The sequence below is a fragment of the Microcebus murinus genome, chromosome 11 (genome assembly GCF_040939455.1).
Source record: "Microcebus murinus isolate Inina chromosome 11, M.murinus_Inina_mat1.0, whole genome shotgun sequence".
Classification (NCBI taxonomy): Eukaryota; Metazoa; Chordata; class Mammalia; order Primates; family Cheirogaleidae; genus Microcebus; species Microcebus murinus.
This window is the reverse complement of record NC_134114.1, coordinates 85,040,329-85,057,015: the sequence shown is the minus strand read 5'-3', so window position 1 is coordinate 85,057,015 and position 16,687 is coordinate 85,040,329. Positions and strand designations below refer to the sequence as shown.

Sequence of the window (16,687 nt, the reverse complement as noted above, 5' to 3'; positions counted from 1 at the left end):
GGAATATGTAAAACTAATGTACACAACACAAACAAAATGTTATCCAGAACCCCAAAGTATGTAAAGTTGGTCTGACAGAACTGTAAGTCTGTACAAAATGACCCAAACAGGCCTGGCATGGTGGCTCATGCCTCTAATCCTAGCACTCTGGGAGGCAGAGGTGGGAGGATTACTTGAGCTCAGGAGTTTGAGACCAGCCTGAGCAAGAGTGAGATCCTGTTTCTACTAAAAATAGAAAAAATTAGCCAGGCGTTGTTGCTTGCACCTGTAGTCTCAGCTACTCAGGAGACTGAGGCAGGAAGATGCCATGAGCCCAGGAGTCTGAGGTTGCAGCAAACTATAATGACACCACTGGCTACCTGGGGAGACAGAGCAAGACTCTGTCTCAAAAACAAAACAAAACAAAACAAAACAAAACAAAACGACCACCAAACACAGGAGACTTGGTTGTTTTAATTATGTTTCCATAACTACATTATAATTACTTAAAGCCAAAGTCTTCCATGATTTCTCCACAGAACCTATCACCAAGGCTTTAAGACAGACGGTGCTCAACATACTTCTATTCTCCTTTGATTCCTCATTAACTTCTACACATTTAATCAGTCAATGGTTTGATCATTGCTTCCTTTGAAATGTCTCCCCCATCAGTGTTCTTTGTAGTCCTGCTCAGGACCTTATTATTCCATATCTCAAGTGATTTAATAGTCTAACCCATGGTTCAACCTATCCTGCCAAATAATCTAATACCATTTTCAAATGATCAGAGAAATATTCTTTATCCTTGCTCAAAAACTTCTATCATTAACAGTTTCCTAGTGTTCCTATTCATTTTCTACAGAGCCCTAAGGGGTCTGTATTTCATAGGGCTTAAGGAAAGTAACAGGGAGCTAAGTATGAGGATATTTCAAGTCACCTATCCCTACTCCAACTCTAGTTCTAGTAACCAAATTTGGGTTTGGGATTGGGTACAAATCCATTTGAGCAAACATTTTATGGTTAAAAACAATGACCTATAGAATAAAAAAGAAATCAAAGCACCTTGGCTCAAGATTTGAAAATCCTTACAACCCCATCCCCATATACCTTTTCAATCATCTCCTATTATGGCCCCATGAGAACCTCTGCTCAATATAAAGTACCTGAGATATCCTTTTAACTTTTCAAATCTCCAATTTTGCTCAATCCCTTTTCTTTACCTAAAACATATTCCGAACTTCTACTTAGAAAATCCTATATTCCCTTAAAAATATAGCTTTGCCTAAAATCTTTCCACCCTTTTCCCAAATTCTAAAAACATTTAATATTAGGACCATTAGCAACTCATCAATTCTTCTCCTTGTGACACAGCTACTTTTATAATCTTAAATATTCATGTCAATTTTTTATAACTAATAAATTATTACAAACTTCTAATATCTAAATAGGGGAGAAAAAGCTTCTTTTAAAACAAGGACTTCTTTGTATTTGCCACAGAACTAAAAACAAATGCTTTGAACATAGTAAATATTCAACAATCAATTAAGAAATTTCTAAATCAGAAAGACAGTAATCTGATAAAGATAGTCCAGTTACATGGAGCATCAAAAGTAAAGTAAAAAACACATCAGTTCTACAAATAGGTTAGCTATTTTGAAAAGAAAATCAAATTTAATTCTAATCATCAGTGTGCATTGCAAGGAGTCCTCTGTATAAAAATAAAGACACTATTAAATTATCTACTATTTATATTTGACACTTTTTAGATACCAAGTATGTTTTGTCTAACAGGTTAAAAAAAACTCAAAGACAAGTAAAGGGAAAATTGTGTTAAATATTTTACTAACAAGAATGAAAAACAGTTATTATAGTAATGAAAAGGATATCAGCTTTAGCAAAGTCTCTTATCCCACACTGAGGTAATCCTGATGTGTTCTGCATGTAGAAATCCAAGTAAAACCAATGGGCAAGTTCAATCTGAAAACACACTCGGATTGCATTGTCTCTTTCCTCGCTGGGAATATGCAAAATAAATCGGCTGTCAAAAACAAAACACATACAAAAATTACATTTACAAACTATAACGATTTATTTTAGCCTATTTAATTGCTTTACCCTGACCCACCAACTTAGAAAACGGACTAAGCAGTCCTGACAAAGGAAGCAATCAAAATTTCAGGGAAATTACTATAATAAAGATGAGTCCTTTAAAAAAAAAAAGGATGAGAGGATGCCACATAGACCTCAGAGTTTGTCTGAATCTATATACCCTCTGTTCACAAGTACAGAGATAAATGTAAGAGTTCACTAACAACAAATTAAAAGTAACAAGAAAACAATTTTTACTAGGATTTCCTCTCATGCTTGGTAACATTTCTAAGAATACGGGCAAATATATTCACATAATTAAATAAAAAAATACATTTGAAACTGCTTAATCTCCATATATAAAATTTACCAAGAAATACTGGAAAAGAAAGAAATTAATACTCTGTTGTTCATTAATACACTAGACTTCCAAAGAGCCTGCAATCTCACTTCAAACTAACTTTCGAACATCTTTTTTTTAAATCCTAAAATGTCTTTTCCAAGTACATTGGAAGTACACAAGTACACTATGTGTGTATGTGTGTGTGTGTGTGTATATATATATATATATATATGATTAAGATAACGAACCCTTTTGTGAAACATACAAGTTAAAATTTAAAAATCTAAGTGAATGTAATTATAGCAGTCATTACACAGCTACTAATTACTTCTTCTGCTACGTGTTTTTGGTAATCCTTTTTCCTAGCAACCATTAGAGACAGATTCAACTAAGTAAAATAAATCCAAAATAAATTCAGGTTTTTTTTAAGAGCCATTTTTTAAAATTAAAAATTGTATCACCCAATTTATTCACATTATTCACTAGCTATGAAGCTAAGTAATACCTGGCTGTTTCCAAATTTCAAATCAAATCTCAAAAAAATACTTATATATTATAATTGTCATGTAACATTCCAACAAGGAATAAGTAAATGACAGGGCAATATATACAAAATAATCTACATTATAGATTAATCTACAATATAGAAAAATTGTGGGGAACCAGGTATGGTGGCTCACCCCTGTAATCCCAACACTTTGGGTGGCTGAGGGAGGAGGACTGTTTGGGGTCAGGAGTTCAAGATCAGCCTGGGCAACAGAGTAAGACTCTGTCTCTAAAAAAAAAAAAAAAGAAGAAGAAAATAAAGAAAAATTATGAGGGAAAGGAGCTTAAACTGCACACACACAAAAAACAAAACATATAACATGCAACCCTGACTGCATTATGTAAAATATGAAACCCAAACTCTTCATATGTCATTCGAGATCTGGTCCCCACCAACCTGTACAACCTCTTTTATCGCTCTGAGGTCCTCTATACCCAGAGATGCCTCATTCTTGGAAATAAATTGTCTAAATACTATACTAAATATACTATAAATATACTATACTATACTAAATACTATACTAAATAAATACTATATCTACCCTCCCCTTCTCTTGTTCCTCTAGCAAGCTCCTAATTCATCCTTTGAGACTTACAAATACTACTTCTTCTACGTAGGCACACCAGACTCCTCTGAACAGACTTATATACTCTTTGATTCCCACTCCGTTACAGCAATTATCATATGTATCGTATGTATCATATCGTGAAAAGTGTGATTTTTACCATTATTGTCCACAAACCCTTACAAATTAGCACTGAGATTACATACTGTATATTTTTATTCCCATAGTCTAGCAAATTGTCTAACGCATGCTGATAGTTATAATGTATCTTCAAGATGCTTACACAGGGTCTTCCTCTGCTCCTTCCACAAAATACAGCTATAAAACCCAGGGAGAATGCATGGAGCAGCTATCTGAGAACTCTGAAAAGTAAACAGCAGCAGGAAAATTAGAGAAAACCAGTATTCAGAGTGGATTTACCACTTGGCCTGGACTGGGGGTTCGAAGTGGGCATCAGCAGGGACAGAGAACTCCAGAAGCCCTCTAGTTCTGTTTTAAGGATCAAGAGGAGTCTAATCAGGTCTTCTAATGCTTGGGAGACTATGGAGGAAATTTCCTTTTTCTTTTCTCCATTCTGTTACACCTCAGCCCCCAAGCAATCTCATCATGGTAACGGAGGTAGACCCACAGAGTCTAAAACTCTAGAGAACAGAAACTTTCAAGCTCAAGAACTGTGTAATCCCAGAAGAGTAAGGTCAAATTCCGTTGCTTTTTTTTTTTTTTTTTTTTTTTTTTTTCCTCTCTCTCTCTGTCCTCCAGCTGCTTGGTCCCAGATATAGGCAGAGTCACATGAAGTGTGTGGTAGAGGGGTTTTCTTGCCATAGGACCAAAGAGGAGAGCCCTGAAAACCAAGAAGTACCAGGGAGATAGCAGAGAGAACAGCTCAGGAAAATGGCCCCATAAAATTGTTTCTGAACTCTGGAGCTCAACCCTGAACTGCACATCCTCTGATTAGACTGTGAACAGCATTTTATAGTTTTTGAGAACTGAACAGCAATAAAGACCACTGCCCAACTCCCAAACTGGCCACTGCATAGTGCACACAAGACAAAAACTAGTCCTTCTTTCATCTGGTTTAACTTAGCTCCATGTCTCAAAAAAAAAAAAAAAAAACAATGGTATGCTATTTATTTTCTCAGTTTCAGGCATTTTCTATTTACTTCCACTATGGAAGATGAGGAATTGGAATTAGCTCTACTCTCATTTCCACTCCACATACCCTTCTCATCTTTCCATTTTCCCAACAAAATGATGTCATAGTTTTGGTTAGTTTCTCAACTCACTTTCAAGCAGATAATTTCATATTAAGAGGGGCTGTCTTGAGCATTGTAGGATGTTCAGCATCATCCCCAGCCTCTACCTGTTAGAAGTCGACAGCACTACCTGTCAAGTTGTGACAACCAAAAAATATCTCCAGATATTGCCAAATGTTCCCTGAGGGGAGCAAAATTACTCCCAGTTGATAAGTCCTAGGTTAGATGAGCATTCAACCTTTACATTGTTATGACTCCATAAATGCAATTCACAACTAGGGCGTGTGGTACACTGATTACTTTTCATTTCCTGCATAGTCCTTTCTTTTCTCCATAATTAATACTTGCCACATACAGATACAGGCTGCTGTCAAAAAGAATAAAAAAAAAAAAAAAAAAAAAAAAAAAAATACTTGCCATCATTGCCTTTCCTTCAATTTCTATACACTTGTCACTAATTCAACCTTCCACTAGTTTCCTAAATTTTTTTCTCAAGATGTTAATTCTGTCAACTAATAAAACCAACACTACAGAGTACCAAATAAAAGGTGTTAGGCCAGGCGCAGTGGCTCACGCCTGTAATCCTAGCACTCTAGGAGGCCAAGGCGGGCAGATCGCTCAAGGTCAGGAGTTCAAGACCAGCCTGAGCAAGACTGAGACCCCCGTCTCTACTAAAAATAGAAAGAAATTAATTGGCCAACTAAAAATATACAGAAAAAATTAGCTGGGCATGGTGGTACATGCCTGTAGTACCAGCTACTCAGGAGGCTGAGGCAGAAGGATTGCTTGAGCCCAGGAGTTTGAGGTTGCTTTAGGCTAGGCTGACGTCATGGCACTCTATCCTGGGCAACAGAGTGAGACTATCTCAAAAAAAAAATGGTGTTTTCATCGGGATCTTAGGAATTGCAATTAAGGAGACACAAACTTAACAAGCAGCTAAATTGTGTTCCATCCAGGCAAGGTTAGGCAGGGGCTTATGAGGGCTACCATAAGTTTACACATCTGGAAGATTTTTAGCATAGTCCATGATTGATGATGGCTGTCACCAGCTGATGGGTATCAGCTTAAATGTCTCTAGTCCATGATCAATATAGTTTGGTATAGCCAAATCTCTCCAAGAGATTGGTGATCAGGACCAATGTAAATAGTTCAAATCCAGTGCAGCTGGTTTTATGATTTGGCTCAGTTCAGCAGATCAAATTCCATCTGGATGTGTGTGTGACTGGGGTCCAACTCCTCATGCCTTCCTGGCTCATTTTTAGATACCTCGGACATAAATCATCTACATTTGAGATTTTCTTTTCACAATTCAGATGCATCAGTATCATGTTGAAAATGTCTTTTAGTCTTCTGATCTCTTCCAATTTGGATCAGTTGTCCTCTAAACCTGGTACATATCCATCATCCTATGCTGTTCTTCCACTAGCATCCTATGGTTCCCTATACCTTTATCCCATGTAAAAGTTCATGTTTCTGTTATCTGTCTTTCTCTTAACTGACTTCCTTATTTTCATGAAGTACATCCTCACATATGTTCTGGAGAAAGGATGCAGGGGAGGTAAATACTAAGGCACTGTACATATGATATCTTTATTCTCACACTTGATAATCTGGGTAAAATATTCTTGGGATCATTTTCTTTTAGAATATTGAAGACAGTGCTCTCTCATTCCAGCTTCTAGTTTTTTATACTGAGAAGACTGAAGCCATTCAGACTCTTAATCTTTTGTAGATGACCTTCTTTTCAGTCTGGATGCTTCTAAGATCTTCCTTCTGTCCCCAGTGTCACCAAATTTTCCAGTGACTATTTTTTATCCATTGAACTGTCATTCAATAGACCATTATCTACTTGGAGACTCACATATTTCAATGCTGAAAGACCTCACAGACCAATCCTCTTAAAATTTTTAACTTTTCTACATTTCCTACCTCTGATTTTTCCTCTACTTTCCTACCTCTACTTTCTGGGAAACTTCCTTCACTTTATCTTGCAAGCCACTTATTAAGGTTTTTGTTTCTGCTCTCCAATTTTAATTTCCAAAAGCTCTTTTTAGTTAAAGTATGCTTTTATAGAGTATCTTATTCTCACTTCATAGTGTCAAAATCTACCTCTAAGAAGATAACATAGTTTTGTTTTTAAGTTTTCTTCTACCTACTTAGTCTGATTCTTCCCAGTAGCTTTGGTTAGTTTTAAGCTCTGCCTTTCATGTTAAGAAGCCTATTTCAGATGTTCATATTTAAGTGCGACTAACCACAATGCTATTTGGGAGGGTGGTCAAACTATGAGGCACAATTTAAAGTGATCAAGCTGAGCCATTCAATTGGGGGGATCTCCAATGTCAGTATCTTTAGGTCTTTCTCTTTCGGGCCAGATTACCTAGAAAAGAATCTTCTAGTATCCTACCTGGATGGTAAAGCCCAGGCTGCCAGATTCTGGAAGCTGAGCAGGGGAAGACGACTGTGAGTTTTCAGCATATAGGATGTATAAATTCATTTCTCCCATTTTTTATTATTCTCTCATTCTGGAGTAGATTGACACTTCCACAGAAGTTTCTCATTCATGTCTTTAAGGTCTGTGAAGTCACTGTCATATTGTGAAATATATATTTGGACTCTGTCTCCATTTCCTGGAGTACAGCTCCTAAAACCCTAGGGATCACTAAAGTGTTAAGTATCTTTGTAGGCCAACAAACTGACTGTTGGCTGAAGACTTTAGGATGGCCTCAGGATGGGGGGCTGGTTGCTACAGGAACCAACCAGGGATTAGAACTTTTAGCCCCAGGCCCCAATCTCCTGGAGGGGAGAGGGATTAAAGGTAGAGTGGATCAGCAACAGTCAATGATACAATCAGTCAAAGGGCAGGGTTGGGGTAGGGGCAGACTTCTGGATAGCCGAACAGGTGGAGGTTCCTAGAGGGTAGTACATAACCTGACCCTATACATCTCTTCTTCTGTATCCTCTATAATATCCTTTATAACAAACTAGTAAAAGCAAGTGTTTCTTGAATTCCATAAGCCACCCCAGCAGCTTTAATCAAATCCAAGGAAAAGGTCTGGGAAACCTGAAAGTGGTATATCAGAAATTCCAGACTTTTGACTGGTCTGAAGTGGGGAGAAGTCTCCTCAGACTGAGTTCTCAAACTGTGGGATCTGATGCTACCTCTAGGTAGATACTGTCAGAATTAAATTGGAAGACACCCAACTGGTTGGTGTTCACTGCAGAATTCACTGCTTGCTTGGTGTGTGAGGAAAAACCCTCCATATTTGGTTACAGAAGTGATCTGTGTTGTGAGAGTATAGTAGAGGAAATAGTTTGGGTTTTTCCCCCTATAACCTCATAGTCACATACCACTTTTCCTTATGCTTTATAATTTCCAAATTTTGTTGCTTATCTCTTCACCCATTCTTCCCTTCCTTGTAGGAGTATTCACATAAAATTTTTATTTAAAAAATTATGTTAGATGTTTGTATCTAATCTACCATCTTTAACTAGAAATTCTCATTTCAACAAATTTCTAGAGGATACCAGCCGCAACCTGCAATATGATAAGAAAATGCCCAGGACAAGCAGAAAATCAATCCCACCCCATCACAACCCAGAAAGCCCCAAGTAAAGAAAGGTAAACCGGAGGATGGGAATAAGAAATAGGGCTAAAAACAAAGGAAATAGCAAGGTCTGTTTATGTAGTAATAGAAGAATGTCGTCTTCTCTTTTACTCCTTTGACAGTAATAAAGGAGTTTCTCTTACAAGAGTGGGGAGGGAGGAAACACCACCTGAGGGCTCTGCCGTAAATTTAGTAGATAAGTTTGTGTACTGGCACCCCAAAGGAAAGCCCCCATACACTGATTTATTTATTTATTTACTTTTATTTTTTTTAAGAGAGACAGGTTCTCATTATGTTGCCCAGGCTAGCCTCAAAATCCTGGGATCAGACAATCCTTCCACCTCAGCCTCCCAAGCAGCTAATCTTTAAAAAACCAGCCTCCTATCTACTCACATAGAGCAGAAGCCCATTCATAAATAGGCACTGTGGCTCACACTTGTAATCCTAGAACTTTGGGAGGCTGAGGGAGGAGGATCGCTTCAGGCCATGAGTCCAAAACCAGTCTGAGCAAGAGCAAGACCCTGTCTCTACCAAAAAAAAAAAAAAAGAAAGAAAAAGAAAAACTAGGTGTGCTGGTGTGCACCTGTAGTCCCAGCTACTTGGAAGGCTCAGGCAGGATGATCGCTCACAACTGGAAGTTTGAAGTTACAGTGAGCTATGATGACATCACTACACTCTAGCCCAGGAGACAGAGCAAGACCCTGTCTTTTAAAACAAACAAAAAAAAGTCCTGGGCTCAATCCTTCCAAGCAAGTGATTTTTGAAAGGCCCCCAAGTGTAAGAGCCAACTTTCTATCTACTCATATAAAGGAGAAGCCTATTCATAAATAAGCCGCAGCTGGGGCACAGTGGCTAGGTGACAGAGCAAGATTCTGTCTCTTAAAAAAAAAAAGCCTCCTCCTACTGTCTCATCTTAAATATGAGAAGGCAACCAAAATCACCCCACATCTAAGAAAAATCTGGAGCATAACAAAAAACTAAATAAACTCAAAATTGACCCTGAAGAGAACATACTTGAGGAACCAAAAGGAAGAAAACAGGTGAGGGTTGAAAGGTGGAACTAATTCTTGTCCTCAAAGAGAATTAAGAGAAACTATTCCTTTTTCAGAGGAACTTTTTTTTTTAATGCACACTAAATAAGAGTCCTTAGAAAATAAAACTATCATTACTATAATAAATTCAACAAAAGCTGTGGAAATGTTAACAATATCGCCTAGAACCTTGCTACTCAAAGTGTGGACCCTGGACCATACGTGGGAAGATAAGTGTAAAAAGAGAAATAGACATAAGTCATATAAATGACTTTCTGAGATGAACTCAGAAAGTTTACCTCCTAATGACACCCTCAAAAGAAATTACCTTAAAATGTGCACCAGCAGAACAAGAATGAAAACCAAGAAAGAATAAAACATGAGATTGGAGAAAGAAAAAATACAACCTAGGTGAACTGTGAAAGTGAATTTGAGTAGGCCAGTTGTTTGGCAAGTCTAGTGAATAACCAGTCTACATTGGACTAGGAGGATGGAGGTTTCCAAGAGGGCAGTGTAATGGGAAAAGAGAATTCTATAGAACAGAAAGTATGACTATGGATAAAATAAAGAGGCAGAGGAGGAGAAAAAAAAAGGCAGATAGAAAATCTGGGCAGGTTGGGGGGAGGGACAGATGTACAAAAGAATCATAGTCCAAATGTGAAGCAAAAATACCAAAATTAGAATAAAAAGCCAATTCAAAAAAAAAAAAAAAAAAGATTTCAAGAATAGCTGGGAATAATGACAAAAGCATATGCTTCTTTCCCCAAAGAAAAAACTAAAAGGTAACAGTGTTTTGACCAATTTGTAGAATGTAAGAAAGGAAAATTCATTCAGACATCCTTCAAGACACTTACAAAGGGATGATGACTATGGTCCTATGGAAAACAAACAAAATCCTAACCAGTATAGACTTGCCTCTACTGTGAAAAATAGGAACCTAGTTATACTGTATAACAAATGGTATTATTATTGTTCTGCTTTTCCAATCAACAAATAGTAAAAGTGTAACAGACTTCATAAGGTTATAAAATGGAATGTAAATATTATCAATCTTAATTTTTTTTTTTTTAAAGTTCATCATCTGGATAGAAGCTGAAGGAATGGGTAAGAAAGAAATGGAAGATGGGGCACTAATTACCTCACCTTATCAAGCAGACTCAAGAAATATTGTCTACAAATTCATAAAAGAGAAATATAATTTTAAGTATATTGAAGTTATAAAGTTAAACAATGGAATGATTTAAAATAATGACATAAATATAATGGAAGTAGGATGAAGGGAAAACTGTGTGTGGTAAACTAAACCCTCACCTAATACCTACCAAAAGTAAACTATATCCCTAATACCTAAAGGTGATAAAATAAGAAATTAGTACAAGTATATTTAAAAATATTGAAGCAGCCACCAGAAGACCACCACAAAACAAGTAAAAGTCAATGCCTCTGGAAAGCAGAACAGGAACTGAAAGGGAAGGGCAAGAGACTGTTGCTTTTCATTTACAAATCTGTACTCTGATTTTTTAAAAAACATACACATGGTATCTTTTTAATAGTCAAAAGTGGACTTCTTTAAGTTTATAAGAAAAAGGAAATTTGATACATGAAAATTAAACCTATTTAATGCTTTCAAATCTGTGAATGCTCCTGATCTGTTTTAAAGATTTAAAAGTGCATGTGTATATATGTATATATTAATAGTAACTGCTGAAATGAAATGCTTTGCACAACAATTTGTTACAGGAAAAACTTCATCACACAAAATGTTATCTTTTTAATGTTCCTACAGACAGAACATTAGCATAAGGATTACAATTAGTAGAGAAATGTTTCAGTAGACTCCAACACTAAAAGGGATTGCTGAAGATGAGCACAAATTATTTTATTAACCTATGCTATCACCAAAATGGCAGCAATGTTAACTGCCAGAAAATGTTTCTCCTTTTAACACTAGCATGGCCTTATTATCTAATTCTTAAAAGAGACTTTAAAAAAAATTCCAGGCCGGGCGCGGTGGCTCACGCCTGTAATCCTAGCACTTTGGGAGGCCGAGGCGGGCGGATTGCTCAAGGTCAGGAGTTCGAAACCAGCCTGAGCGAGACCCCGTCTCTACTAAAAATAGAAAGAAATTAATTGACCAACTAAAAATATATTTACAAAAAATTAGCCGGACATGGTGGCGCATGCCTGTAGTCCCAGCTACTCGGGAGGCTGAGGCAGAAGGATCGCTGAGCCCAGGAGATTGAGGTTGCTGTGAGCCAGGCTGACGCCACGGCACTCACTCTAGCCTGGGCAACAAAGTGAGACTCTGTCTCAAAAAAAAGCAGCAAAAAAAAAATAAAAAAATAAAAAAATAAAAAAATAAAAAAAATAAAAAAAATTCCAAACATTTCTTTGAATGAGAAACAACTTATCAAACTATAATTTTCAGTTTTTACTTTAAAAACAGGCTTTTCAATTTTTTAATAAGCTAGTTTAAATAGTTTTGAAAAACTCTGTATTGGATTTTTTTTTTTTTAAATCTGGCCCTTCCTCACTTAGTCTGCATTAGATTTTTTTTTTTTTTTTTGAGACAGGGTCTTGCTCTGTTGCCTGGGACAGAATGCACTAGAGTGATCACAGCTCACTGTAATCTCACACTCCTGGGCTCAAGCAATCCTCCTGCCTCAGCCTCCCAAGTAGCTGTGACTACAGGTGCTTGCCACTGAACCCCACTAATTTTTTAATTTTTTGTAGAGACAGGGTCTTGCACTTACTCAGGTTGGTCTCAAATTGTCTTGCTCTTACTCAGGCTGCTCTCAAACTCCTCCTAACCCCAAGCAATCCTCTAACCTCAGCCTCCCAGAGTGCTAGCATTGTAGGCATGAGCCACTATGAGAAGCCCTGGATTATTATTGTCTAAAATCATGGTATACCAAAGGCAAACAGCACCATAAAACGCTGATTTACTTTTGTCATACATATACTTTAAAATTATAAAACAATTTTTGTGCACTAGAACATTTTAAGACAAGAACTTTCCCTTCTTCTCCTCTAATTCCACTCCACTCAGAAAGTAACCAGTGTTATCAGTTTGGTGTATGTACTTTCTGAGTTTTTCTGTGTCTGCACCCACACACAACCCATTTAAAAATTTGTTTTAACAAAAGGAATCAAATTACTAAATAAGTATTACACTCAGTATATTGCATATATCTTTTCAACACACAAATATTTTCCCTCAGTTTACTGTTTGGTAATTGCCTTAAGAATTTCTAATGGCTGGTATTCCAGTAAATGAAATGTAGCATATTAAAGCATATGAGAAACAACATTCCACATCTTAGGTTACACGCAGTCTAATGGCTACAAAGTCACATTTTAAAAATTCAAATGTCCTGCTCTAATTTTTCACATGAAAATTAACTTCAAGTTTTACATTTCTCCAAAATGTATTAATGTTATATTATATGGCAATGGCTGAAGTAGGCAAGATTAGCAGAAATATGTAATTTATCAAAATAATCCTCCTACATACACTAACAATCAGCAACAGAAAGGCTGGGGGGGGGGAATGAACGGAGCAAAAACAAGAGTCTGAATTCATAAATCAAGAGGTACATGTGAGCAAAGAAGTCCAGGAAAATTAACCTCTTTCAATTTAAGACTTATTTTTATAGAAATTAAACTCTAAGCATAAAATAATTTTTTTTTGAGACAGAGTCTTGCTCTGTTGCCTGGTTTAGAGTGCCGGGGCCTGAGCCTAGCTCACAGCAACCTCAAACTTCTGGGCTCAAGCAATCCTTCTGCCTCAGCCTCCCGAGTAGCTGGGACTACAGGCATGCACCACCATGCCCCGCTAATTTTTTCTATACATATTTTTTAGTTGACCAAATAATTTCTATTTTTTAGTAGAGACCAGGTCTCGCTCTTGCTCAAGCTGGTTTCGAACTCCTGACCTAAAGCAATCCTCATGCCTTGGCCTCCTAGAGTGCTAGGATTACAGGTGTGAGCCAACACGCCCAGGCATAAAATAATTGCTTAAAATCCTCAAAAGTCTGAATTACTAACATTAAAAAATATTTAATCCGAGGGCATGGTGGCTCACACCTGTAATCCTAGCACTCTGGGAGGCCGAGGCGGTGGATCGTTTGAGCTCACAAATTTGAAACCAGCCTGAGCAAGAGCGAGACCCCCGTCACTACTGAAAAAAAAAGAAAAAAAAAAAAAAACCTTTAGTCAAGAAAGGTATTGTGAATATTAACTTAAAAATGGCATTACTTTTAAAACCTGAAATTTTAAGAAATGGCTATTTGGTTTAATTATTGTAGCTAGCCCTAATTTTTAAATATATCACATCCTTGTTTACAAAGCCAAACAAGGTAATTGCAAATAAATTTAAGGAAAAAAAAAGAAGTTACTATATTCCAAAAGTTTTGTATAATAGCTTAAGTAAACTCACTGAAAATCAAGTATCAACACTTAACAGATGTTTAACATATTGTTTACAAAACACAACATAATTATTTTGTGAATAAACAGGTTCCACACATAAAATCATAATGGCTGATCTCACAGCAACCTCAAACTTCTGGGCTCAAGCAATCCTTCTGCCTCAGCCTCCCGAATAGCTGGGACTACAGGCATGCACCACCATGCCCCGCTAATTTTTTCTATATATATATTTTTTAGTTGACCAAACAATTTCTATTTTTTAGTAGAGACTGGGTCTCGCTCTTGCTCAGGCTGGTTTCAAACTCCTGACCTTCAGCGATCCTCCCACCTCGGCCTCCCAGAGAGCTAGGATAACAGGCGTGAGCCACCATGCCCAGCAGCATTTCTTTAAAGACATATTCCTAGATAATATACAAATTAACCCCAATACTAGAAGACTAGTTCAGATGCCTGTAAAATGTGTAAGATAACCTCATCTTTTTCTAAACCAACTCTTACCCTTATTAACCCATACATAATTATTGCTCACCTTTCCAAATACTCATCTTTAATTTTTTTCTAACCTATAAAATGCACATCTATAAAATCTTGGAAACACGAAGAAATAAAGATCACAATCCCATAACCCCACTTTTGGTTCATGTTTTTCTAGTTATTTATCCACATACATCTATATTAACTTTTTTCTTCCTACCAAATTTGGGATCATAGAAAATAAGTGCCCAAACCAGCCTGAACAAGAGCAAGACCCCCATTTCTACTAAAAATAGAAAAAATTAGCCAGGTGTGGTGGGGCACACCTGTAGTCCGAGCTACTGCAGGACAGCTTGAGCCCAGGAGTTTGAGGTTGCAGTGAGCTATGATGAGGCCACTTCACTCTAGCCAGTGCAAGGGAGTGAGACCCTGTCTCTCTAAAGAAACAAAGAAAGTAAGTGCCTTTTAACTGTTAAGTGGTTCATTTCGATCTATCATATTTCAAAAATTACAATTCTACCATCATCAAAGAAGTACAATGACGTTAATTCTTACTAGTTACAAAATCTATTTACTTCTCTACATGTACTTTTTCTTTTGTGAGGTTTAAAATGGTAGTCTTATTACCTCCTCCTGGGGTAGGAAGAAAAGCATAAGCACTGTAAAGAAAAAGGCCTAGGGTTTATGTCTTCATTTTGTGAATTAGATGAACGTGACCTTGTGTAAATTACAAAGTGTCTGAATATGTTTGCTCAGATGAAAATGGAAATAGTGTAACTGCACCTACCAAATAAATAAAATGATAGAGGTAAATGGAGAACCCACTGTCTGGGCACACAGTAGAAACTCCACAAAAATTAGTGTTTTAGTTCCCATTAAAAAAATAGCGTGAATGCAACACAACTACTAAAAGCATAACTTTTTTTTAAAATAAAAAAAAAAATAAAAGCATGACTTTTAAACACAAACACAGTAATTGTAAGCGAAAAGGTGTTATTTGTCAGAGCTTTTACTCACTTGTAATCTAAGTCATTTCACGGCCCATATACACAAGGTATCGCTGCACCACAAATTTTACCTCCGGAAAATAAATATTTTAAGTACACTGAACATGTGTTTGGCTATCTAAAATCAGAGCTAACAGAAGGGAAGAATGCAGAACATTTCTCTTGTGAAAGTATACTACGAGTTAAAACCCTGCGGTTGAGAATTTCCTTTAAAGCAGGAGATGAAAAGAAAAGCAGCTCTCAGAATAAAAAGGAAGAAAAGAAACGAAAGGCAGCCCCAGACTTCCCTCCGCCCCAGAGGTAAAGTCCAGGAATGAAAATAAGAGTAATTCTTTACAGGAATGTACAGAGAATGCCACGAACACGTAAGAATACACAGGGGATAGAATAAGTTTGAAAACTGCTGCTTGCGTAGGTCCGGGCACCTGGGTTCGTAAGACTTAAATTAATACACGGGGGTCTTTTTCAGAAGCGGGATGAGACGGGGGCAGGAGAGGGTAAACGGTGTGTGAAAGTCACGGGAGCAGAAAAAACAATGGGAGGGGGCGGCGGCAAAACGCAGAAGACCCAGGCCCTGGCGAAGCGGCTTCGCCCGTGGGAAAACAAAATAGTTGGAGAACTAAAAAAAAAAAATGAGGAAATTCCGGGCGCTCCGCGGGGAAGAACTGGGGGCTGCCGAGGAAAAACAGGGTAGGTGGCGTCGGAGAGAAGGGTCGACGGTGGGAAGCGAGGACCTGGATGTGCGCAGGGGAGGAGACCCGGAGGCCTGTGGGGAGTCGGCGACTCTGAGGGAAACCGGGAGGCGGCGAAACGGGGTCGGGGTAGCGCGGTACCTGCAGAGATCGTCCAGGACGCTGCCGGGAATCTCCACCCGTTTGGTCTCCATGATGAGAACCCACAGCAGGAGCAGTGCATCCCGGCTCCGCGTGGCCGGGGACCGAGGGCACGGCACGGAGACTCCGGCTCGCCGGAGAGCGCGCAGCGGAGGCGGCAGCGGCGGCGACTCTAACCAAGAGCAGCAGGGGAAGGGGCGGGACCCGCTCACTTCCGTCCTGCTCTCTCAGCCCTGGATCCCGAGACTGGGCCAAGGCGTGGGGCGGAGCCCCGGGAGTCACGCCCCTGCTCTACTTGAAAGACCCAATAGAAAGCTGAAGAATTGGGAGTCTGCGCTCGCTAAGCCAATGAGATGTTTGTTTATTGGTCCGCCGTCTCCAATCCGTCTTCAAGCTGCTCAACCAACTTCCCGCCGCCGCGATTGAGTCCTAGGTGTGGACTCACGCATGCGCATCGTGCCTCATTTGCGCTCCTAGGTTTGGAGGACTTAGGTCTTCTCTATTGATCACGAAACCGACATCCGGGACTTT

At 38.3% G+C, this 16,687-nt stretch overlaps 1 protein-coding gene across 1 annotated transcript in view; it reads right to left on the bottom strand.

Moving 5' to 3' along the window:
* The window catches only part of DCP2 (decapping mRNA 2), a 40,369-nt gene extending 23,937 nt beyond the window's left edge, over nucleotides 1-16,432 (bottom strand). Inside the window, exons 1-2 of the mRNA XM_012763749.2 lie at nucleotides 16,157-16,432; nucleotides 1,866-2,017 (exon numbers count right to left, since the gene is read on the bottom strand). Coding sequence (XP_012619203.1) covers nucleotides 1,866-2,017; nucleotides 16,157-16,209 — 205 coding nt within the window. The 5' untranslated portion in view covers nucleotides 16,210-16,432. The remainder of the gene's footprint in view (nucleotides 1-1,865; nucleotides 2,018-16,156) is intronic.
* Between the last annotated feature and the right edge of the window lie 255 nt (nucleotides 16,433-16,687).